This window comes from Zeus faber (assembly GCF_960531495.2).
Source record: "Zeus faber genome assembly, chromosome: 22".
NCBI classification, from domain to species: Eukaryota; Metazoa; Chordata; class Actinopteri; order Zeiformes; family Zeidae; genus Zeus; species Zeus faber.
The window spans coordinates 17,031,591-17,056,993 of record NC_137209.1 but is presented as its reverse complement, the minus strand read 5'-3'; the positions used below and the strand labels follow the sequence as shown (position 1 = coordinate 17,056,993).

Here is a 25,403-nt window from a genome sequence, read left to right as displayed (position 1 = left end):
AGTTTAGCGAATCAGGAAATCCACTGACCAGTTGCATTCGAGTTAAGCCATCCTCCGCGATGCTACTCAGCCAATCGAATCTGTGCATTCCCGGCGCAGGCTGCCTGGCTCACAGACAGTGAGACAGTGAGCGATCATGCGAGAGATGACAGAGAGAAGTGCGAGAATTACAGAGAAAGAAGTCAGATATGAGTGAGTAATACAGCGGGAGAAGAGTGAGAAAGACAGCAGGAGAAGAGTGAGTAATACAACGGGAGAACAGTGAGAAAGACAGCGAGACAGACAGAGTGAGCAGGAGACAGTAAAATTAACTACACATGGCACTCTCTAAGAAGAGAAAAATGGACAGCGAAAAAAGAGCTTTCAACCCAGAATGGACAGACTCATTCATGTTCATTCTTGCCACTGGAAACACAAAACCAGTCTGCTCAAAGACAGTGGCACTCATAAAACGTGCCAACGTGAAACGCCACTATGAGACAAAGCACAAAGTTTTTCACCAAACATACCCACTCAAGTCTGAACTGCGGTCACAAAAAATAAGCAGCCTCAGAGCCCAATATGAATAATCCACCCGGATGCTGACCTATTCATTCACTGCCCAACAACGTCCTAATGAATGTTCCCTCAGAGTCACTTGGATTTTGTGTCAACACAAAAAGCCATTTACTGATGGAGGGGTTGTCAATGAGTGCATGAGTGCAGTAGCTGAAACCTTACTTGAGGGGAAACAGAAAGAACAGCTTTGTGACAAAATAAAGCAAATACCCATGTCAGCATCATCAGCCACAAAGAAAAGTGAAAAGTTAACCCAGGATGTGCTAGCCCAGCTGGATGAAGCCATTCATAAGGTACCATGTGTAGGCTTAGCTGTAGATGAGTCCACTGATGTGTCTCACAATGCTCAGCTGTTAATTTATGTAAGGTTCTTCAACCAAGAAAAGAAAGAGTTCTGTGAAGATGTGTTAGGTGTAACTCCTCTTAAGACCAGTACAAGAGGAAAGGACATCTACCTGGCCATTAAGGAGATGTTAACAAAGCGATGAATAGAGCCAAAACAAGTGGTTTCAATAACCACAGATGGAGCCGCTGCCATGATAGCTAGAGAGAAAGGAGCTGTGTCAAGAATGAAAGAGGACAATCCTGAGCTCATCTCTTACCACTGTATAATAGATCAATCTGTCCTGTGCTCCACCCTGTCAGATGAGCATGCTGAAGTGATGAACACAATGATGAAGATGATCAATTTTCTCAGGGCATCCTCTACCTATCAGCATCGCATGCTCAGGGAATTCCTCAGAGAAGTTGATGCAAACGCTGATGATCTGTTGCTGCACAACAACGTGAGACGGCTTAGCAAAGGCAGGGTGTTAGAGCACTTTTGGTCCATCAGAAGGGAAGTAGCAGCTTTCTTGGAAGAGCTGAGAAGTCAGAAGGAAACAGAGTTTTCTCTCTTTTTAAAAGATGAGAAAAGGATGGATAATGTGGCCTTTTTGGTTGATATCACTTCACACCTTAATGAACTTAATTTGAAGCTACAGGGCAAGGACAATACAATTTGTGAACTGATGACAGCTGTCTGCTCCAGAGGAAACTTGAGGTGTTCAGGGGGGTTTTGCAGGGAGACTGTGCACACTTCCCAGCAGTGCAGGAACAGGTTCAGGGACAGACAGATGTCTTATTTTGGTGACTTTGTCGATAAGCTGATTGTAAACTTCTCCAAAGGTTTTGACAGCTTCCGCTTTGGACAGCAGCTCACCTTGTTCATTCAGAACCTATTTCTAATCACAGATGCCAGTGGGTTCTCAAAGGAAGTCTTTTTGGCAAAAGATCTGCCAGAAGACATTTACTTTTAGGTGATGGTCAAATATTTGTGGCACCTAACTTTCTACCACTGTTGGCCAGACAACATTCAGCTTTTGAAAGAAGTTTTAATGTACTTCCTAATTAAAAGCCTGTGCAATTCTTTATTAGGTTTTTGTACATAGGTAGATTCTACACAACTGTCACATACACACGTATACAGAAACGTGTCAATTCAGTGGCAATGCTTTGTGATTGGAAGCTTTATGCAACTTGATCATTTTGGTAATCTGCTGATGAACTAACTGCTCCCCAGGTGCCACAAAATGGCAGCACACTGCTCCTACAAACATCATTTACTCACCTGCTAAAATGCATTGACAATTAATTTAACATTTATTTTTTTACATATAAATATATTGTTATTCATTGCATATAACATTGTTTTACATTAATATTTGTCTGAAATGTGAGAAAGTGATCTGAATATTGAAAATATAACACCAAAATTGTCAATCAACCATTAATATAAACCATAGGCAATTCAAAACATGAATTACAATCAAAACAACTATTTTCAATAAAAACTGTGAAAATAAATTATTTTAAGGTCATTTGGATGAAGTAGAAAACGTTTTATATATTTTTAATACACTCTAATACACAACCTTTTTTGCCCCTCGCTTTCCTGTGGGCGATTGATGTGAAGACTAAAAACAAATGTGTATGTTTTTACATTGAGTTGACATACAGCTGTTTTTACACAACAGTCTGTGTCACTCATATTAAAAAAAAAAACCACATTATTAATGTTATTAATAAACAGTGTCTAATTCAAAATGTTCTTCGATCAAAACATCACAAGCATAAACAAGTTTAAATATAAATATTGAAGATAAATCTTTTGAGATCATGTATGGCACATCTGGGTTAAGTAGGAAACATTTCAACCAGTTTTTGGCTGATTTTTAACACACTGCATGTTTTTTTGCCCCTCGCTCTCCTGTGGAAGATTGATATAGACAGAGACATAGAGAGAGAGAGGAAAAGAGACACTTCTGACAATGAACCATAGACAATGTCCCGACCAGAACTGGGAGGGACCCAAACACACGACACAGGGAGACGGGAGGCAAGCAAGGGATGTTTATTAGCCGGGACGGTGGAGCTGGCCGGGGGGACCCGGTCGGGTGGGGATGGAGCAGGGCAGGGCAGAGATGATGATGACCAGGAGATGGAGAGACGGGGAACCAGGCTGGATGGAGATGGACGGAGAGCCTTGGTCGACGAGCGGAGACAGGCAGGTAAACCGGGCTGGCTGGACTTGAAGAGACAGACTGGGTCGACGAGAGGAGACAAGCGGGTAAGGGGAAGGCGAGACAACAAGACATAAACTAGGAACTAGGAATAGGCACTTGGAAGGGAGCCAATAGCGATACAACTCAGGGAAAGCTAGTTGACGGTCTGGCAAGGAATGGCTAGGAAGCTGGGGCTAAATACTGTGCAGGTAATTGATCCCAGGTGTGTCCAGTTGGGCTTGAGTAGGGAGCTGCAGATGGGGCAAGGGCGGCCTCTAGTGGCGCTGGGAGGCCGTGGGCCTAACAGACAAAGTTTTTGGAAGAATTATGCCGGTTTTTGCACACAGACCTGGAAACCCTGGTGGAGTCTTCTTGTCAGAAATGTCTCTTTTCCTCTCTCAGTGTGGCCTCCTCTACGTCTGCGGTGAAGCCTTAATCCCGCGGATTGAGAGGCGAAGAGGCATTACAGTCCGTTCTGCAAACATGAGCGGTCGTGGCAAAGGAGGCAAGGGACTCGGCAAAGGAGGCGCCAAGCGTCACCGCAAAGTTCTCCGAGATAACATCTAGGGAATCACCAAGCCCGCTATCCGTCGTCTGGCTCACCGTGGCGGTGTGAAGCGTATCTCCGGTCTGATCTACGAGGAGACCCGCAGTGTTCTCACGGTGTTCCTGGAGAACGTCATCCGTGATGCCGTCACCTACACCGAGCACGCCAAGAGAAAGACCGTCACCGCCATGGATGTGGTTTATGCTCTGAAGAGGCAGGGACACACCCTGTACGGCTTCGGCGGTTAAACTCTGCAACAGTACCACTAAACAAAGGCCCTATTAAGGGCCCCCCAAGTCCCCTGTAGAGAGCGTCCTTCTTCAGGCTTTGTGTGGAACGATACACATACTGAACACAAATAGAACAACTTAATTGCCAAATGGGTTAACAATACATCTACTGATGCACAAAACTTGGACACATCCTCAGTGTTTCCTGGGTTCACTGGGTGTTCCGGGTCTTACAACAGACACCCTCCTCCAGGCGACCCGACCTGGGGTGATCAAATCCCCGGCCTGTGTCCAAGTGGCACGCTACACCCACTACAACCACTACAACCACTGACCTCCCCTTTTCAACCAGAGCCATTTGGAGGCTTTTTCTGCTGCCTCCTGTTGTTGCCTATGGCCTTTCTCCGGTTGGCACCTGTTATGCGGCACAAAGCCTACGGTAGTGTGCTGTAGGCTTTGCTCAGGGAGTGGCTCGCGAATGCCCGACTGCCCACTTCCACTGGCATGCACATGGTCTTCCACCCGTTCCTCCGACAATCCTCCACCAGCTACTGGTACTTCTCCATCTTTCTTTCTTGTGCCTCCTCCATCCTCTCCTCCCAGGGAACCGTCAGCTCCAGCAAGAAAAGTTGTTTTGTGGCCTCTCAGACCAAGATGATGTCAGGTCTCAATCTGGACTGGGTGATGTGTGGTGGAATTTTCGGCTGCCTCTCCAGGTCAACTGTCATCACCCAGTCTCGGGCCGTGGAGAGCAAACCAGCAGAGCAGTTCTTTGGTGTCTTTTCTGGCCTTTGTCCTTCCTTGACAAAGTGGATGGCCTTGGTTCTGGCTTGGGTGTATCGGCTGCCCTTGATCCCCTTGCTGAATTCTTCAGCGATGGATATGAGGACCTGGTCGTGCCTCCATCAATACTGACCCTCACCTAGCGCTTTGGAGCTGCGGCTCAGGATGTGTGCCAGTGTCCATGTTTTGGAAATCAGGGGACATGCAGGTGTTTCTATTTTGCCCCATATGCACAGGTTGGATGGGCTTGGTAGGACATCATAGACCCCCTGGATCAAGAACTTGATCCTCTGGGGGTTTCACTGCCAGATATCCTTCTAGGTGACACTCCGCTCCATCGCCTGCTCCCACTTCATCCAGGCGCCTTGCTGCCGCATGGCCACTGCTCTGCGGGTTCGCTCTTCCTCGAATAAATCTCACACCTCCTCCTGCATCAACCTCTGCCTCTCCCTTCCGCTGGCACAATCATATCGGGTTGCTGTAAGGCTACCAAGTCCAGCTCTGCCTTGCGCCACTGTTCCTAGGATGGCCTTGTGCTTCAGTCTTGTTTTTGCTTGCTGTACTGCATCGGCTGCCATCCACTTCCTCCCTGTCCTCCAAACAATCCCTGCTCCAGACACTTTGGCATCTCTGGATCCAGAGTACTGCAGGTGTTCCCGTGCCCGTGCCACAATGAACTCCTCCCTGACTGAACTGAAGGGGAGCCTGAGTTTGTTGGTGTTCCCTTACAGCCCAATGTTGCACAGGCTGCGTGGCAATCCCAGCCATCTTCGTAGATAACTGCTTACCTTTTGCTCAAAGCCTTCCACCACAGTCATGGGGACCTCGTAATTGAGCCGAGGCCAGAGGATTCTTGGGAGTATTCCACGCTGGTAAAACCAGGCCTTGAATCTTCCAGGTTGCCTTGATGGAATCTCTGTCATTCAGGCTGCAGTTGAAGACCTTTCCAAGGCTCTTCACCGGCTTCTCAGTGACTGATGGAATCTGATGTACTCCCAGCCTGAAGCAGAATTTGTCGATGACCTTCCATTTCTTTAGAACTAAGGACCTTGACTTTGCAGGTTTGAAGCTCATGCGTGCCCACGCCATGATGCGCTCCAACCCCTGGAGGATCCACCTGGCTCCTTGTACAGCTGTTGTTGTCACTGTCAGGTCATCCATGAAGGCTCTGATGGGAGGTTGCCTGACTCCAGACTTGCTGAGGGGGCCTCTGAATTGTGGTTCCGCTGCCTTGACCAGCATGTTCATTGCCAGTGCAAAGAGGGTCACTGAGATTGTTCATCCAGAGATTATGCCCACTTCCGGCTGGTGCCAGTCAGATGTCATCTGGCCAGAGGAGACTCTCAAACTGAACCTGCTGTAGTAGTCCAGGATGAGGTATTTCACCTTCTGGGGAACATGGTGTTTCTCCAGTGCGACCTCCACCAGCTTGTGGGGTATCGAGCCATAGGCGTTGGTGAGATCCAGCCATAGCACAGCCAGGCCGCCCCCCACCTTCTCTTACCTCCCTGATGAGCTGGGTTAACATGCCTGTGTTCCAGGCAGCCAGGAACTCCTGGTATTCCTCCCTTCTGCACTGATGTGTCGTTCTACCTGTTGCTCAACAGGAAGTTGGAGAGTCTCTTGGCTACAATGCTGAAGAAGATTTTGCTCTCTACACTGAGCAAGGAGATGACACGAAACTGGCCAATGTTCTCAGACTTCTCATCCTTCAGTATGTACACTCCCTCAGCATACCTCCATGACTGGGCAATCTTCCCTGTCCACCAGATCACCTTCAGGGCCCTCCAAAGCCGATGCCGTAGCTTCTGGCATTTCTTATACACCTTATACGGCACTCCGCTTGGGCCTGGTGCTGAGCTTGATCTTGCTCTCCGCACCACTTCCTCCACTTAGCTTAGGCAGGGCTCTTTCAGGTTGAAGTCCACTGTAGGCTCTGGTGGTGTTGTCAGTGCATCGCATGGACCTAGCGGTTGTTCTCTGATCGGGTCACTGTACGTGGCCTTTAGGTGGTTGTTAATGACATCCTTGGAGCAGGTGAGGCGGCTTGTCCTCTTTTGACCAAGAAGCTGCTTGGTCAACTTGAAGGGATTGGCCAGGAAAGCAGCCTGCTTCCTGGCTCTCTCTTTCCGCCTCTTCCTATGGAACTCTGTCCTCTGCAGGGTCAAGAGTTGCTTCCTTAGAACTGCTCTCAGGTCCGCTAGGCCAGCTCTCTCAACATCCCCTGCTGTCTTGTACTGCCTCTTAAGCAGCTTGAGCTCTTCCCTGAGGCTCTGGATTTTCCTCGCTCTGTGGTTTGGAGCATAAGCCGATGGCATGGGCTTCGGTGCCTCGGTTCCAAATCGCTCAGCAGCGATGTTCACTATGAGGGTGGTCATCGTCTTGGCTGTCGCTTCCAGGACCCGATCTGCATCCTCATCAAACTGCTGCCACTCAGTTCTCTTCGAGGATTGGGGCCACTGGACTCTTGGTCTGGCCGAAGGTGCGCAGCCAGCAGCCAGTTGTTATGGTTGGAGCTTGCTGGCTTTGGAGGCTCGTTGGGTTGTTGGGGGATGATGCTGTTTCTTGGGGGCTTAGGGTGGCATGTGAGCTGTTGGCAGCGGGTGCAGGCGACACTAGGAGGCTCTAGGCGCTCTGGGTTACCTCCGGGCCTGGCTCTTCCTGCATCTGACCTGAAGTGACTTCTGTGCATTGTGTCGTCATTGCCGCTGCCAAACACTTCATTCTGCTTTGATGTATCTTTAAACCCTTCTGATTCTTGCAGGTTTTACCGCAGACGCATTGTACTGTCGCCGTCGTTATTCCGTTGTCCTGGGTCGTCGTTCTTACAGAGAGCCATCCGTTTTGTGGCAATGAGATACTTCACTCTACTCCACACACACCATCTTCCCGGATCGTCCTCTTGACCACACAACGTGTTTTCACTTCCTGTGTTGGGGGAACTCGCGGCGGTTTTCAGTTCTTTCTGGTTTGATAATGTCTTTAAATAAGTTATAAATATGTAATACTTCAATTTTATTTTTATATATTAATCGATACAACGCAGAATTATTTAAGACAGTTTGTTTTACTCCTAGAAGCAGTAGTGGACCGTGCCAGGTGGATCTGAACCTTCTGCATAACTTCACAAACCAGAAATTCACTCAAATTGTCCCTGGTCCATTTCAAATTGAAAACCCCACAAAAAAATTCATTATTTTTATTTATTCACCTCCCTCACCCTCCTACCATTTTGCAGTTCCATTTCAAGAATCATTACTTTTACTAAATTCAATTATTTTCTTTATGTAAATTTCAAGTAGTTACACGTCTCCGCCACTAGATGGCAGTGAAATCATCGTGGACTGGCCTCAGAGGCTTCAAACTATTGGGGGAAAAACATCAACGTTTCTCATCAATCTCAAATCATAAAGACAAAGTTCCAATGTGTTTGAACATGTTTATAATATCTTAATGGTAACCTGTTTTAAATGTAGAGAGGGACACACACACACACACACACAGACATTAGGTGGAGGAAACCCCATGTGAGCACGGGGAGAACATGCAAACTCCACACAGAAAGGCTCCTATTTGGGAGATAACCCACCCGGAGCACGGTGCCAACAGCGCCCCTGGCGGGAATCGAACCCAGGACCTTCTTGCTGTGAGGCAGCAGCTTGCTTATGTTTCTGATGTTTTGATCTAAGAACATTTTGAATTGGACACTATATATCAATAATATTTATAATATTTATAATATTGTAGTTTATCTTTCATGTGAGTGATACAGACTGTTGTGAAAAAAACAGCTGTATGACAACTCATTGTAAAAAAATCACATTTGTTTTTATTCTTTACAATATGTGTCAGAAGCTTTCTGGGCAGTTTTAAATGTGCCCTCAGCTTCCAGAAGGTCACTCAGTACAGTAAGTCTATGTGTATGACAGTAGCTCAGGAGGTAGCGTGGCTCATCTAGTAATCTGAAGGTTGCGTGTTTGATGCCGACTTGTAGTTTGTGCAGGTGTCCTTGGGTGAGCCACTTTGCTCTTGAAGGCTGTGTCCATGCAAGTTTCTTTCTACAAAAGTGTCAGCTTGGTGGTGTGACATGTGTTAATGTTTTACAGCAGGAAATGAGGGTGGAGACGTACAGAAAATTAAAACAGGCTGGATTCAAACCTGCATCACTACAGGCATTGTGTTTTAATGGTGTGCTCAGCTGGTTGAGCCACGTGGTGTTAAAAAATATAAGTAATGTATAATGTTTAAAAAAAACTCATAGGATGCACATACAGTACATTTTTTATATTAATTTTTGTGATTTTTCTTCCAATGCCAGTGAAGATGTACTCAGCTGGAAAGATATCTTCGAGGGGTGAACTACAAAATAAAGTTTGCAACCACTGCACTAAAGAACAACCAAAACAACTATTTTCAGTATAAACAGTGAAAATTAATCATTGAGATCATGTATGGAACATTTGGGTTAAGGAGGAAACATTTCAACCAGTTTTTGGCAGATTATTAACACACTGCAAGCTTTTTTGCCCCTTGCTCTCCTGTGGGTGATCGACATAGACAGAAACATAGAGAGCAAGAGGGAAAGAGACTGCCATATTTGCAGGTGTTTACTAACCACAATAAACAGTTTGTTTTACTACGAGAAGCAGTAGTGGACCGTGCTAAGTGGATCTGGGCCTTCTGCAGAACGTCACTAAAATAGGACCTGGTCAATTTCAAATTGAATACCCCACAAACAAATTCATTATTGTATTCATTCATCCCCCTCACCCTCCTACCATTTTGCAGCTCCGAGAACCATTACTTTCTAAAATAAATGATTGTCTTTATGTAAGTTCCATGTAGTTTCACGTCTCCGCCGCTAGATGGCTGTAAATCATCGTGGACTGGCCTCAGAGGCTTCAAACTATTGGGGAAAAAACATCAACGTTTGTCATCAAACTCATCTCATTAAGACAAAGTTCCAATGTGTTTGAACATGTTTATAATACATCTTAATGGCAAACTGTTTAAAATGTAGAGAGGGACACACACACACACACACACACACACACACACACACACACACACACACACACACACACACACACACACACACACACACACACACACACACACACACAGCATGTAGAGTGTAATTATGTATTTAGTGAAATTAAATGCATCTGTGGAATAACGATTTATCTTTTATATCATGCAGTTTTATTAGACATTTGTATGGTTCCTATAATTAAGTTTTGATTTAGTAAAATTGTAGTTGGGTCAGAATCATATACTTTGGTTTTCCATCTGCCCTTATCTGATTTGTCAAAATCAGATAAGGGCAGAGATAATCACACTGGAAACGAATAAGTCAGTTCTGCAACATAGAAATGTTACTAATGAAATGTAAAATGAATGTAATTCATTTGGAACAAAGAACACAGTGAACATGCAAATTATATTGTGAGTTATTTTAAAATGAAGTGGCTAAATACCTAAGGGAAAAGAGTAGTTACTGATTGAAAATAGGTAGAGCTGCATTTTGTCTGTAATATTATCATTATCATTTATTGTTCATTTTTCAGATATTATTGTATTTCATGTTCAGATAAAGTACTGATGACAGTTGGACGGGAACAGTCTCGCCAGTGTGGCCTCCTCTACGTCCGCTGTGAAGCTTTAACACCACGGACTAACGGACAGGGCGTCACTACAGCTCGTTCTACTCTCTCTGCAAACATGAGCGGTCGCGGTAAAGGAGGCAAGGGACTCGGCAAAGGAGGCGCCAAGCGTCACCGCAAAGTTCTCCGCGATAACATCCAGGGAATCACCAAGCCCGCTATCCGCCGCCTGGCTCGCCGCGGCGGCGTGAAGCGTATCTCCGGTCTGATCTACGAGGAGACCCGCGGTGTTCTCAAGGTGTTCCTGGAGAACGTCATCCGTGACGCCGTCACCTACACCGAGCACGCCAAGAGAAAGACCGTCACCGCCATGGATGTGGTCTATGCCCTGAAGAGGCAGGGACGCACCCTGTACGGCTTTGGCGGTTAAACTCTGCAACAGCTCCACTAAACAAAGGCCCTTTTCAGGGCCCCCCACGTCCCCTGTAAAGAGCTTCCTTCATCAGGCCTTTTGTAGAACAAGACACGTATAACTACAAAACGGGCAGAACAACAATCCACTGGTCGTAGTTTTAATGTTGCCATTACCACGATTATCTACATTGATTTCATATGTATATTGCGTTGTCGGAGCTAAGTCAGAACTGTACTACGACTGTAGTACGTTGACATTTGTTAGTGTTTGGTGCCTTGTCATCAACATCCCATAATCCAGGTCACTTAGAAGTTCAATCAGTGCACAATGCGAGTGGTGCCGTCGTTGACAACTTCGGCATTTTATTTTTGGAATGTTGGGCAGTACTTCATTTTGCCCAAATATCACAATATGGTCTGTTTACATTGCTTACTTGCGCTGCGATGATGCGGGGTTCCTCTCAGTGCCCTGGTTTGGCACATGTATGAGTAAGTTGTTAAATAAAAACCATCTATACGCTGTGTAGTACTTAATAAAGCTAATTATGCTGACAATAGAAACCAGTGTTCAAGTGTTAAGAACAAATGAAATAATTTTACAACATTTTCGTATATTTGACTCTAAATAGATATGAACACATAACGTAAGCTTTCGTTACGTAACAATTGAGTAATTGAGAGAGAAAAGCCTTCGTTGGACAGGGTGGGTGGTCCTGAAAAGGACCTTTTGTTTGAGAAGCTGACAGCTCAGATTACTTGGAGCTGGTGTACTTGGTGACGGCCTTGGTGCCCTCGGACACGGCGTGCTTGGCCAGCTCTCCGGGGAGCAGCAGGCGGACGGCGGTCTGGATCTCCCTGGACGTGATGGTGGAGCGCTTGTTGTAGTGGGCCAGGCGAGAGGCCTCACCGGCGATGCGCTCGAAGATGTCGTTGACGAACGAGTTCATGATGCCCATGGCCTTGGAGGAGATCCCGGTGTCGGGGTGGACCTGCTTCAGCACCTTGTACACGTAGATGGCGTAGCTCTCCTTCCTGGTCTTGCGGCGCTTCTTGCCGGTCTTGCTGGGGGTCTTCGACACGGCTTTCTTGGAGCCCTTCTTGGGCGCTGCCTTGGCGGGTTCAGGCATGATGACGGTGCCGAGACACAGTGTATCACTGGGGAGCTTTTGCCGGTGCTGCTTAATTTATAGAATCTAGACGCAAATGAGGCTCTGTGGCTCCAGAAATGTGATTGGGTAGAGTCTTCAAGCCACACTGGGCATGCGCCAGTTGGTTTCGAGGCTTTAGCAGACTTGAGACAAATATCTGTAAATCTGATTTATCTGATTATTGAAAAATACTTAATAAAATTAACGCACAGCATGGTTTACCATGACAGCAATTTGAGTAACATGCTCCTTTTTGGTCGAATTAATAATTGTTCATATTAATTTTGACATTTAACACAATTCTTTTGTTTTAAAATAAAGTGAAACACTTCCATCTTAGTCAGGTTAATATTGTGGGAATAAAAAAAAATAGTGTATATTTAAGGGAAGAAGCAGGGAAACATGTATTGTAAATAGACAATGTTGTGACGTTTTTATAGCTTTAAGCAAAATGAAGTAAGCCACACAACATCCGTCAATGATGGCACCACTCGCGCTGTGTCCTTATTGAGCTGGATTATGGGATGTTATCGACAACTTTAACTTGTGAGATTTGCTCTGTACAAAGATGTGTGCGGCTCTTAAAAGAGCCTTTGGGTTGTTTCTGGAAGTGGTCCGGTCGATTTACTTCCCCTTGGCGGCCTTCTCGGTCTTCTTGGGGAGCAGCACAGCCTGGATGTTGGGCAGGACGCCGCCCTGGGCGATGGTGACGCCGCCCAGCAGCTTGTTGAGCTCCTCGTCGTTGCGGACGGCCAGCTGCAGGTGACGGGGGATGATGCGGGTCTTCTTGTTGTCACGGGCGGCGTTTCCAGCCAACTCCAGGATCTCAGCGGTCAGATACTCCAGCACGGCCGCCAGGTAGACGGGGGCGCCGGCGCCGACGCGCTGAGCGTAGTTGCCTTTGCGCAGCAGCCGGTGAACGCGGCCGACGGGGAACTGGAGTCCGGCGCGGGAGGAGCGAGTCTTGGCCTTCGCCCTGGCTTTGCCGCCCTGTTTGCCTCTTCCAGACATGGTTCAAGACGCTGCTAAGATAGAATGAGCGCTCGGCGCGACGCGACCTGTTATATCCTGCAAGGGAAGCTGCTATTGGTCAGATCTGAAGAAAGACCTCGCGGCTCGCGCGCCGTTAAATCTCCTGTTATGTGATTGGTCCAAACTGAGGCCGCTGATTGGATAAATGATTCTTTAAAAATTCCGCCAAAACTCAAAGCTTTTAGACAGTAACACATAAATCTACAGAAAATAAATATTCAAATATGTGGGTTTTTAAACATCTTCTTCATATTATGAAATTAAACTGTTGTTTGTATTTGATTTTATATGACTTTTACAAAATTGTGCCATTTTTTTCCTCAACACTATCGTGTTTTATATCTTTCACAAAATATATATTTTAAGATATGATTTGCATATTATCTTTAGTATAAACCGACATAAATCTACAGAATAAATATACAAAAACATGGGTTTTCAAACATGAATAAAAACAATCATTTAAATGTAGGAGACGTGGATCCAGAGCATACTCAATGTATCATTGTACAATAAAAATTATATGTATATTTCACATTATAAAAGCATGTTTAAATGTGTTTCAATGAATTGTATACTGTTTCCCAAATTGCAGCAGCTTTATACATAAGCACAATGTAAGCTTTTACTCAATAAATATACATAGATTTAACATTGTCGACAATGAAACACCATTAAACACACAAGGTGGGATTGTGGAAACCATGTCCTAACATTATTCCTGGAACAACCCATAATAGTGTGGTGAACGGGAGATCATTTCTGCAACAACTAATCGATATAGACCCCCCCACGCAGATATCAGACCCCGATGTTATTTACAGAACGTAACTCATATCTTCATGTGCATTAGATATTTTAATACATTACTAAGCGTGAATAATGAGGTTCGAGAGAGTATCTGTAAGGACGGACTGGGACGTGGAGACAATGCAGCAGTTACTGTGTAATTGCAATCAATTTAAAGTGATATTTAATATATATATTAATATAATACATTTTGACAGTGTTTGATCAACGACGATGTGGCGTACGACCTGAGCGTTACATGGCTCGACGAAATACGTGTAATTAATCTACAGAGTACACTAGTGGAATACAGCTTTTGATGGAACGTGTGGTGGCTCTTAAAAGAGCCGTTTGGGGTTGGAGTAGTGGTTGTCTAGGCGCGCTCTCCGCGGATGCGGCGGGCCAGCTGGATGTCCTTGGGCATGATGGTGACTCTTTTGGCGTGGATGGCGCACAGGTTGGTGTCCTCGAACAGACCGACCAGGTAAGCCTCGCTGGCCTCCTGAAGAGCCATGACGGCGGAGCTCTGGAAGCGCAGGTCGGTCTTGAAGTCCTGAGCGATCTCTCTGACCAGGCGCTGGAAGGGCAGCTTGCGGATGAGCAGCTCGGTGGATTTCTGGTAACGACGGATCTCTCTGAGAGCCACGGTACCGGGCCTGTAACGGTGAGGCTTCTTGACGCCGCCGGTGGCCGGGGCGCTCTTACGGGCAGCTTTGGTGGCAAGCTGCTTCCTGGGAGCCTTTCCTCCGGTGGATTTACGGGCGGTCTGCTTGGTCCTGGCCATGGTTGAAGTTTCTCTCAAATGGTTTGGAGACAAGAATGAGCCGCAGTGGTGAAGCTGAGATATTTATAGTCCCTGCGGCGCTCGTGCTGTGTGCTGATTGGTCCATGGGTTGTAACGTGACCGTGATTCATGAAAGTTGCGCCAAAACACATTGAAAAGTTCTTTATTTGAGTTTATCGAGTTATTTTCTAGAAACACTGATGTTATATATGTAAAATATGTGTCATGGAGTTAAGATTTTCTTTTTTATAATATAATGTAATAATGAAAAAATATATATGAAGTAAAATGTTATCCTATCACATCAACCTAAATAACTGTGAAATTAATAATAATTAATGAACATTTTATTTGTATACTTCACAACTATATATAAAACGTTTATATATTTATGATTTTTATGATTATTATAATTATGATTATGTATTAGCATCGTAATATGTTTATTATTAATAATAACTGTCAAGTATCATTATATGTTATTATTATTTCGATTGGAGAGGTTTATTCGTCACATACATATTCATACTTTCATACATATATGCAGTGAATTGTCTTTGCAAGGCACCCGTAGATTATGCGCAATAGTAACTAAACCGAGCATAATAGCTAAACTAGTTCCTACCGAGCTAACTAACTGAAACTAACTGATTCAAAAAACGTAATAGCAGTTAGTTAAAAGGTGAGTGGCATTTTTTGGCGGACATAGTGTTAAAAAAAACGGATAAATATCCTAAAATGTGCATTATTAACGAGGAACGCATGTGCAGGCGGCTGCTATCGGGCGGCGCCAAGTCACAATGAGATGATCAGATGGTTCTCTGTACAGGCTGCACATCAGTGTCGTGTAGACATTGAGTTACTTTCTATTGAATATGGATTTATTGTGATTTTTCTTAACATGTCAATTTGTCCATCAACAGTCGTTGTAGGAGAGCTCTCTATGAGGGTGTGGGCGGCTCTGAAAAGAGCCTTTGTGTGTGGAACAGGATGAAATGAGTTTACTTCTTCTTGGGAGCTGCCTTCTTGGCTGCTTTGGGTTTAGCGGCCTTCTTCGCCGGAGCTTTCTTAGCTGGAGCCTTCTTGGCTGCAGCGGATTTCTTGGCAACTTTCTTGGGGCTTTTTGGCAGCTTTTTGGGGCTTTTAGCCGCCTTCTTGGGGCTCTTGGCGGGTGGCTTCTTGGCTTTCTTGGGTGACTTCTTGGCGGCTGTAGCCTTCTTAGCTGGACTCTTGATGGGCTTCTTGGCCGCAGCGGGCTTCCTGGCTGCAGCGGGCTTCTTGGCTTTGGGAGCGACGGCTTTCTTAGCGGGCTTCTTGGTGTCCGCCTTGTTGATCTTGAAGGATCCGGAGGCTCCGCTCCCCTTGACCTGGACCAGGGTTCCTTTAAGCACCAGGCTCTTGACGGCGATCTTGACACGGGAGTTGTTCTTCTCCACATCGTAGCCCCCGGCAGCCAGAGCCTTCTTGACGGCGGCCAGAGAGACGCCGCTACGCTCCTTGGAAGCGGACACCGCTTCAACGATCATATCCCCCACGCTGGGTCCTGTCTTCTTGGGACGCGCAGCTTTCTTCTTGGGGGCTTTGGCCGGAGCGGCTGGAGCGACTTCTGCCATTGTTCCTTCTCTTCAGGCGGATTGACAAAGTTCACTGTGGAGTCTGAGCAGATTGAGGCTGGAACGAGGCGGGGGCTGGAGTTAAACACACCATGAGAACCGCAGAGACTCAAGCCGTGATGTTCGCGCTGCGGCAGAAACGTCTCCTCACTTTGTGTTTTCTCCGCTGACTTTTGGGGATAAAATACACGGATCCAGTGAGTTCTGGGGCTATAACGTGTAACGGACACAAAGACAACTTGTTACCGTTCAATAAAAATGTACATTTAGTGCCGGAGACCGAAGCGTTGTTGTAACGGACACTGAAAAGCTGCGTTTTGCAGCACGGAAAGGTTGACTTCATTTGTCCACTTGTTCGTATTTTGTCTTTTTAAACTATTAAACCGAAAACTAGAACAAAAACAAATGTCGCCCATTTAGTAGAGATGTTGGACAAGGGACAGGAGGTGAAATGAGTCCTCCAGTCCGATGTGTGATCCATTAAACACACACTTTCTCCTCGCCTTTAAACACACATGCTGCGTCGTTGATGGGAGATCAACCTTCGTTTCCATCGTCTATTACATTGGATTTTCAAATCAAATAGTGATGACGAAACAACTTTAATTCAAAACAAATGAGTGATGAAGAGGATGAGGAACATGGAGGTGTTTGTTGTCTAATGTTACTTTATCAGGTAATATTCATCCCACCATTTAGGACACGGATCGTTTGCTGAGATGTTGAGACATTGAACCACGTCAAGTGTCTTTATCTGTTAATCCTTCAGATATGAGCGATTCTATCCATATTTATTTGTCCTACAACTGCTCAATTTAATTCATAGTCTTATCGACAATGAACCCATAGGAAATACTTATTGATTTATGGATGATTAGTGCCACCTGATAGAACTGTCATGTGAAAAAAAAAAGATTTGCAAAATTCAACCAAGAATTTTGAATATCAAGACAAAATGTTCAATTCAAATCTAATAATTTGAAGTTTGTTCGATTGGTGCTGTGGTCACAAGCTGTGTTGAAATTAAAAATAAAAAGCCAAGGGTAATTTTCCCTATAAATTTATGATAGTTTGTATATAAAACATACAAACCAATTAACAATAGTGTATATCATGATTATAGATTTTACAAATAATAATTATAATTATTATTATTATTATTATTATTATTATTATTATCATTTTTACGCTGAGAATGAAGTCATATTTCTTATATTTATCTCTGGATTCTAGGAATGACGGTGGAGATCTGAGATTGAAGTGACAAAGCTCGAACAAAATATTCAATGTATTCAACATATTTACACATTCTCGGCAGAATCAAATAGAATTCATCAGAAATGTACAGGGGATGGACTATTAAAATAAATACATAACTACTACCTTAAGGATAGAACAAGATGATTTTTATATACATATATAGTTGTTGTGGTATATAAAATATATATTAAAATAAACAGACATTTCTTTTACATCTGGTGTTACAGTGTCTTGATAAAATGAGACCAAATAATTCAGTTAATTGTTTAATTTGAACCCAAAATACCTGTAATAATCTCTTTAAAGAATCCGTGATCATTTGCAGCCCTTTAGTGGCAAAAATATGTAACTGCATCACAAAGCTGTGTTAATCCATCATTGAAAAACATCATTAAAATGAACAAAGTGTCAGATTTGTTATGAATTAAAAATATTTATCAGTTTAACAATATAACTTTAAATCTGGTAAGACAGAGTTGAACAGCTGTGACTCATAGCTGGTCAGGTATTTTGATGAATCCGACTCTTCGAACTTGAATGTACATTCAACACTATATTAAGGAAACTGAATACACTGCTTTCTTGCATTTTGAATTGTCCCTTTGTTTAAACTGCACTACACAAATGTACTATACAATCAGAATCAGACTCAACAAATATATTTTGCCAAAACGAGGAATATGTCGTGTTCAAGGTTGGTGCGTGGCACCATCGGGTGCAGTTACAACTTTCAGCCACGAGATGAAAGCAAATGACTAAGAATGGACTTCATAGTCATCAAGTTATGAATCTTTCTAGTTATCTGTTGCTTTAGTCTGTGAGGAATAGGCGATTGATTATATTCATCTGCAATTTATTGTGATAAATATTCTTATCTATTAAAGACTAAATACATTTAAAACCATTCCCATTTCCAAAAAAATTACATATTTAGTCAGTAGAGGAGACCAAATGGCCGCTATCTGGAATCAGGCTCCACAAGCTCCAAGAGGAATCACATCAAAAACTTTATTTTACAATAAAATACTTATGAAGAAATAACGTTTTTGCTTCTGCTTATTTCAAAATAGAGCCATACAAATATTCAGACGATAAGAAGTTAGTTAATGATTTCGAGATCCACTTCTACTGTAAATCTAACACCTTAAATCTGAGGAATAGGTCCTTTTTCATGTATTTATTACAAGATGTTCAACTGAAAGATGTACTTGAGAACCACAGGAAACATTTGCAAAAAATTATAAACAAAGATTCCTGGGTGTGGGACGAGACATTCAAGACATTTTTGATGGGGACATCATGAGGGGCTGTATTCAAAATGGCACCATTGGAAAATGGGATCTTTCCTTACTTTGGAATTGTGATGGAGTTTCTGTGTTCGAGTCATTAGTGTGAAAATGTGTCACAATTAACCCTGTGTGCTGAAATAAAGGTATGTGGCTGAGGCTATATGAGGTTGTGTTCTTCATTATGGGCGTGCATATATGTTTTTGTGACTACATAGATTTAGATATATTGTTACACACACGTTTATATGGTCATGGTTCACATTATGACATAGGAAGGAGTTTGTTCTACATTTACACAACATAGCAAAGTAATGAATACAATTCCCATCAGGCCTGGCACTTCTTCTTTTCCTGCCCCTCTCTCACATCATCACTAGCTTTGTACCAGATGACATGCATGCTTTTCTCTGGGGTGTTGTGACCATTTTTTACCTTGTGGATTGACAGCTCATATCAATACTAAATGCTGGTACATTGGTACAAAACAAAATATCTTTGACAGGCGAATACTTGCACTGAAACCCACTAAAGAACTAACCCGTTCACCCTATTCACTTGATAGGATGCGTGTGGCTGAACAAGGGGTGTGGTCAAGCACCGGCTGCAGACGACAGCACGGCTCCGGGGCTTTTCCGTGGCCGCCAAGCTGCCTCCAACTGGTAGACTCAGCCGCAGGGACTCGGGGAAGGGACTCAGGGCAGGAAGCTTTCTTAAGGTTTGTTTGTCTTACAAAGGGAATCGGTGCACAGGCCCGTCAGCCGACCAGGAGCCAGCGAGCGAAACGCCATTCCTCCTGCGCCCGAAACCATTATCATCATTATAATTATTATTATTATTATTATTTATACTTGTGGCCAGCAGGCCTTTTGTCCAGAAAATAATACAAATTTTCGCCATGTTGGCAAGCCCCGGAAAAAAAGGATTGCGTCTCCCTCCCTAAACCCCTACCTGTGGGCAGAGACCCCCACAATGCAATTGTAGAAATTTCAGAATTCAAAAGCATTCAAAATGTAAAATGAATGAAATTCATTTGGAAAAAAGAACACAGTAAAAATGCATAATCTATTGTGAGTTATTTAAAATGAAGTACCTAAATAGGAAAAAAGAATAGTACCTTATTGAAAAGAGGTAGAACTGCATCTTGTCTGTAATATCATTATTATGTATTATTGATTTTTCAGATAACGTATTTCATATTCAAATAAAGTACTGATGACGGTTGGAACAGAACAGTCTCGTCCCATTGATCATTTTCCAGCGCAAAGACGAAACAATGTTTGTAGACCTGCAGCGTAGGGCCAGTGTGGCCTCCTCTACGTCCGCTGTGAAGCTTTAACACCACGGACTGACGGACAGGGCGTCACTACAGCTCGTTCTACTCTCTCTGCAAACATGAGCGGTCGCGGTAAAGGAGGCAAAGGACTCGGCAAAGGAGGCGCCAAGCGTCACCGCAAAGTTCTCCGCGATAACATCCAGGGAATCACCAAGCCCGCTATCCGCCGCCTGGCTCGCCGCGGCGGCGTCAAGCGTATCTCCGGTCTGATCTACGAGGAGACCCGCGGTGTTCTCAAGGTGTTCCTGGAGAACGTCATCCGTGACGCCGTCACCTACACCGAGCACGCCAAGAGAAAGACCGTCACCGCCATGGATGTGGTCTATGCCCTGAAGAGGCAGGGACGCACCCTGTACGGCTTCGGCGGTTAAACTCTGCAACAGCTCCACCAAACAAAGGCCCTTTTTAGGGCCCCCCACGTCCCCTGTAAAGAGCTTCCTTCATCAGGCCTTATGTAGAACAAGACACAGATGTAACTAATGATTCGTTAACACATAACTGCGAAATGGACAGAACAATAGCAACCCACTGACGGTTGGAAGACAATTACAGGCAATTGTTCCTGATGCCGTATTGCTGCGCAGTACTGTTGTATACTGTGCTGTATTGTCCCAAACACTACCTCTCTATTCATTCACATGCCACTTTACATGCACATATCTGTATATACATAGACATATTCCTTCTATCTATTCCATTTTATTTCAATTTATTTTTATTGTGTTTTATTCTATATATTTTTATCTTATTCTATAAGTATTCAACTTACCGTATTACGTTTTAGGAGTCAGTTAGTCGGCCTATGGAAAGAATTATTTTTATTTTTATTTTTTCCTAGGACATATTGTGTGCTATCACCGTGTGCGTTGCATTACATTTCACTGCATATATGTATGAAAGTATGTATATGTATGTGACAAATAAAAAATCTTGAATCTTGAAACACAACACCATCAACCCACTGTAGTTCCGTTATGTTGCATTGCATTTAGCAGACGCTTTTATCCAAAGCGACTTACAATTATTCAAACACCGGATGCAGCCATCAGGAGCAATTAGGGCTTAAGTGTCTTGCTCAAGGACACTAAAGCGTGCGAGCAGGAGGAGCCTGAAATCAAACCAGCAACCTTTTAGATTACTAGACGACCAGCTCTACCTCCTGAGCTACCGTCCCCCCATGTTATGTCCCCATTACCGTTAAGTTACATTGTTTTATATGAATTACTCACTGTCAGAATTAAGTTATGACAGAAGTATCTTATTTTGAAATTTGCTAGGGTTTGTGTTATGCTGAATGATTTATTTACTTAACTGAATACATTATAAAATGCCTGCTTGCCCAATATTTTTTATGTAATATATTTGATACATTAACAAAACGAATGATTAGAGTGTGCTATTTAATGTCAAAATGGATGTGGATAAGAAAGAGAAGAAAGTCATTATTTGTCACAACACACCACACTACAACACATGCTTGCACACACACACACACGCACATGCTTTGATGGTGGCCGGTGAAATGGACTCTCTGCATTTGACTCATCCTGGCTTGTCCTTCCTCCGGGGGCACAGCCAGGAGCAGTGGGCAGCATACGTGGACGCGCCCGGGAACCAGGTGATAAGTGTCCATCGCTGGTCAGACGTTGATGGGTGCATGTTTTTGAGGGGGGTCCTTACTGACGTGAGGTGGAGGAAACCCCATGTGAGCACAGGGAGAACATGCAAACTCCACACAGAAAGGCTCCTATTTGGGAGATAACCCGCCGGAGCACGGTGCCAACAGCGCCCCAGGCGGGAATCAAACCCAGGACCTTCTTCCTGTGAGGCAGCAGTGCCAGGAGGCAGGATAACTGGAGAATCCAGTATTTCTTGGAGCATTCAAGCAACATTTGTTTTTGTTTTACATTTATTGAAACGCCCTCTAACAAGATTTGTAGGAATACATGTTGGTTTATATCAACCGTAGCATCTTTACCTTCGTACTGACATGGCAGTTTACTTAATTCACATGCCACTTTAATGCACATATCCGTATATACATAGGAATATTCCCTCTATCTATTCCATTTTATTTCATTTTATTTTTATTGAATTTTATTCTATATATTTTTATCTTGTTCTATAAGTATTCAACTTACTGTATTACGTTTTAGGAGTCAGTTAGTTGGTCTATAAGAAAGACATTTTTTACTTTTATTTTTTTTCCTAGGACATATTCTGTGCAATCACCGGGTGCGTTGCATTACATTTCACTGCATATATGTATGAAAGTATGTATATGTATGAGACAAATAAATCTTGAATCTACTCTGAGTACTTAGGATATTTTCCCCATCTTAAAATTAAATGTATTGTAAGTTGCAAAATAAAAATCATATTTATTAGATACACTATGTAGTACTTCCAGTTGTACATAAACTGGAATTAATTATGCTGACAACACCAAACTGTTTATGTGAAAATAGCAAATATAAAACCATAAATATAGTTGATATAATTAATAAAATATATATTTTAAACACATAAATTAAGCTTTCGTTCCGTGACTACTAACGGAAAAGCCTTCGTTGGACAGGGTGGGTGGTCCTGAAAAGGACCTTTGGTTTGAGAAGCTGACGGCTCAGATTACTTGGAGCTGGTGTACTTGGTGACGGCCTTGGTGCCCTCGGACACGGCGTGCTTGGCCAACTCTCCGGGGAGCAGCAGGCGGACGGCGGTCTGGATCTCCCTGGACGTGATGGTGGAGCGCTTGTTGTAGTGGGCCAGGCGAGAGGCCTCACCGGCGATGCGCTCGAAGATGTCGTTGACGAACGAGTTCATGATGCCCATGGCCTTGGAGGAGATCCCGGTGTCGGGGTGGACCTGCTTCAGCACCTTGTACACGTAGATGGCGTAGCTCTCCTTCCTGGTCTTGCGGCGCTTCTTGCCGGTCTTGCTGGGGGTCTTCGACACGGCTTTCTTGGAGCCCTTCTTGGGCGCTGACTTGGCGGGTTCAGGCATGATAACGGTGCGGAGACACAGTGTATCACTGGGGAGCTTGTGACGGTGCTGCTTAATTTATAGAATCTAGATGCAAATGAGCCTCTATGACTCTCTCAAAGTGATTGGGTAGGGTTTGCAAGCCACACTGGGCATGCGCCAGTTGGATTCGAGGATTAGAAGACAGACTTGAGACAATATCTGATCTGATAATTGAAAAATACTATATATATAGTAGATATTAAAATTAACGCAGTGCATGGTTTGTATGGGAGCAATTTGAGTAACATGCTCTTTTTTGGTCGAAAGTGAGAAAAGTTGTTTTAAAATCAAGTGGAAACTTTGAGACAAACCAATTTAATCTTGTAGGTATAGTAAGGGAAAAACAGTATATTTAAGGTTACAAGCATTGCATAGTAAATAGACCATATTCTGTTATTTGAGCAAAACGAAGTACTGCCCAACATTCCAAAAATAAAATGCCCAAGTTGTCAACGACGGCACCACTCGAGGTGTGCACTAATTGAACTTCCAAGTGACCTGGATTATGGGATGTTGATGACAATAAAAGATCTGCTCTGTACGAAGATGTGGGTGGCTCTTAAAAGAGCCTTTGGTTTGTCTCTTGAAGGGGGTCGAGTGAGTTTACTTGGCCTTGGGGGCCTTCTCGGTCTTCTTGGGGAGCAGAACAGCCTGGATGTTGGGCAGGACGCCGCCCTGGGCGATGGTGACGCCGCCCAGCAGCTTGTTGAGCTCCTCGTCGTTGCGGACGGCCAGCTGCAGGTGACGGGGGATGATGCGGGTCTTCTTGTTGTCACGGGCGGCGTTTCCAGCCAACTCCAGGATCTCAGCGGTCAGATACTCCAGCACGGCCGCCAGGTAGACGGGGGCGCCGGCGCCGACGCGCTGAGCGTAGTTGCCTTTGCGCAGCAGCCGGTGGACGCGGCCGACGGGGAACTGGAGTCCGGCGCGGGAGGAGCGAGTCTTGGCTTTCGCCCTGGCTTTGCCGCCCTGTTTGCCTCGTCCAGACATAGTTGAAAATGCTACTTTGGCAGAATGAGAATGAGCCAACCGGTCGCTCAACGCGACCGGTTATATCCTGCAAAGGAAGCTTCTATTGGTCGGAGCTCAACAGAGACCTCGGCGCTAGCCTGTTAAACCTCCTGGTTTGTGATTGGTCCAAACTGAGGTCGTTGACACGCTCCCGTCGGTGATTTGATAAATCATTATTTAAAAATTCCGCCAAAACTCAAAGCTTTCAGACAATAACACATAAATCCACAGAAAAAAGATATTCAAATATGTGGGTTTCTAAATATTTTCTTCGCGTTATTTAATTAAACTGTTTGTATTCGATTTTAAGTGACTTTTACAAAATTGTGCCATTTTTTTCCTCCACACTATCATGTTTGATATCATTCACAAAATACATACTTTAAAAAATGATTTATACATTTTCTTTAGTATAAACCGACATAATTTTACAGAATAAAAATATAAAAAAATGGGTTTTCAGATATGGATAAAAACAATCATAAATGTGAGTAATTTTAGTAATGTCCCCCTGGGATTATTAAAGTATTTCTGATTCTGATGAGACATGGACGGAGAGCATGCTCAGCATGATCAGGGAGTCATTGTACAATCAAATAAGAAACTGAAAGACATTTTCCACGTGTTTTATTATAAAAGTTTAAATGTGTTTCAATAAATTGTATGTTTGCATATGTGCGTCCCAAACTGCAGTTTTGAACAAACAATGTAAGCTATTACTCATAAAATACACCGATTTAAAATCCAGTTATATAGATGCGCGTGATGCAAGTGTGCGCGGATTGACATGGGGGCATTGGTTGTGGGTCAGACAGGTCCCTGAATTTAAACAGATGGTCATTGCCCCTTTACACATGATTTGTGGGGATGGTGCGATTGTGCTCTGATTTCAGCTCTTTGAAGACGATGTGGTGGCTCTTAAAAGAGCCGTTTGCGTGGGAGCGCGGTGGTCGTGTCTAGGCGCGCTCTCCGCGGATGCGGCGGGCCAGCTGGATGTCCTTGGGCATGATGGTGACTCTCTTGGCGTGGATGGCGCACAGGTTGGTGTCCTCGAACAGACCGACCAGGTAAGCCTCGCTGGCCTCCTGAAGAGCCATGACGGCGGAGCTCTGGAAGCGCAGGTCGGTCTTGAAGTCCTGAGCGATCTCTCTGACCAGGCGCTGGAAGGGCAGCTTGCGGATGAGCAGCTCGGTGGATTTCTGGTAACGACGGATCTCTCTGAGAGCCACGGTACCGGGCCTGTAACGGTGAGGCTTCTTGACGCCGCCGGTGGCCGGGGCGCTCTTACGGGCAGCTTTGGTGGCAAGCTGCTTCCTGGGAGCCTTTCCTCCGGTGGATTTACGGGCGGTCTGCTTGGTCCTGGCCATGGTTGAAGTTTGAGGCGCAGTCGTGGAGCTGCGATATTTATAGTCCCTGCGGCGCTCGTGCTGTGTGCTGATTGG

At 44.3% G+C, this 25,403-nt stretch overlaps 9 protein-coding genes across 9 annotated transcripts; 2 read left to right on the top strand and 7 right to left on the bottom strand.

Moving 5' to 3' along the window:
* Positions 1-10,382: 10,382 nt before the first annotated feature.
* LOC307247348 (histone H4) lies at positions 10,383-10,694 on the top strand (the record flags this gene model as incomplete). Its single annotated transcript, XM_080023496.1, has 1 exon — positions 10,383-10,694. The coding sequence occupies one exon, from the start codon at positions 10,383-10,385 to the stop codon at positions 10,692-10,694; it is 312 nt and encodes a 103-aa protein (XP_079879622.1).
* A 736-nt stretch (positions 10,695-11,430) lies between these two features.
* On the bottom strand, positions 11,431-11,805 carry LOC307247345 (histone H2B 1/2-like; the record flags this gene model as incomplete). Its single annotated transcript, XM_080023493.1, has 1 exon — positions 11,431-11,805. The coding sequence occupies one exon, from the start codon at positions 11,803-11,805 to the stop codon at positions 11,431-11,433; it is 375 nt and encodes a 124-aa protein (XP_079879619.1).
* A 645-nt stretch (positions 11,806-12,450) lies between these two features.
* LOC307247339 (histone H2A-like) lies at positions 12,451-12,837 on the bottom strand (the record flags this gene model as incomplete). Its single annotated transcript, XM_080023487.1, has 1 exon — positions 12,451-12,837. The coding sequence occupies one exon, from the start codon at positions 12,835-12,837 to the stop codon at positions 12,451-12,453; it is 387 nt and encodes a 128-aa protein (XP_079879613.1).
* A 1,183-nt stretch (positions 12,838-14,020) lies between these two features.
* LOC307247331 (histone H3.2) lies at positions 14,021-14,431 on the bottom strand (the record flags this gene model as incomplete). Its single annotated transcript, XM_080023479.1, has 1 exon — positions 14,021-14,431. The coding sequence occupies one exon, from the start codon at positions 14,429-14,431 to the stop codon at positions 14,021-14,023; it is 411 nt and encodes a 136-aa protein (XP_079879605.1).
* A 1,001-nt stretch (positions 14,432-15,432) lies between these two features.
* On the bottom strand, positions 15,433-16,044 carry LOC307247328 (histone H1-like; the record flags this gene model as incomplete). The annotated part of the gene is made up of 1 exon (XM_080023476.1): positions 15,433-16,044. The coding sequence occupies one exon, from the start codon at positions 16,042-16,044 to the stop codon at positions 15,433-15,435; it is 612 nt and encodes a 203-aa protein (XP_079879602.1).
* Positions 16,045-19,985: 3,941 nt separating this feature from the next.
* On the top strand, positions 19,986-20,297 carry LOC307247002 (histone H4; the record flags this gene model as incomplete). Its single annotated transcript, XM_080023056.1, has 1 exon — positions 19,986-20,297. One exon carries the CDS (start codon positions 19,986-19,988, stop codon positions 20,295-20,297), a length of 312 nt encoding a protein of 103 aa, XP_079879182.1.
* Positions 20,298-22,554: 2,257 nt separating this feature from the next.
* LOC307247183 (histone H2B 1/2-like) lies at positions 22,555-22,929 on the bottom strand (the record flags this gene model as incomplete). Its single annotated transcript, XM_080023271.1, has 1 exon — positions 22,555-22,929. One exon carries the CDS (start codon positions 22,927-22,929, stop codon positions 22,555-22,557), a length of 375 nt encoding a protein of 124 aa, XP_079879397.1.
* Positions 22,930-23,553: 624 nt separating this feature from the next.
* Positions 23,554-23,940, bottom strand: LOC307247511 (histone H2A-like; the record flags this gene model as incomplete). The annotated part of the gene is made up of 1 exon (XM_080023669.1): positions 23,554-23,940. One exon carries the CDS (start codon positions 23,938-23,940, stop codon positions 23,554-23,556), a length of 387 nt encoding a protein of 128 aa, XP_079879795.1.
* Positions 23,941-24,917: 977 nt separating this feature from the next.
* LOC307247548 (histone H3.2) lies at positions 24,918-25,328 on the bottom strand (the record flags this gene model as incomplete). The annotated part of the gene is made up of 1 exon (XM_080023714.1): positions 24,918-25,328. One exon carries the CDS (start codon positions 25,326-25,328, stop codon positions 24,918-24,920), a length of 411 nt encoding a protein of 136 aa, XP_079879840.1.
* Between the last annotated feature and the right edge of the window lie 75 nt (positions 25,329-25,403).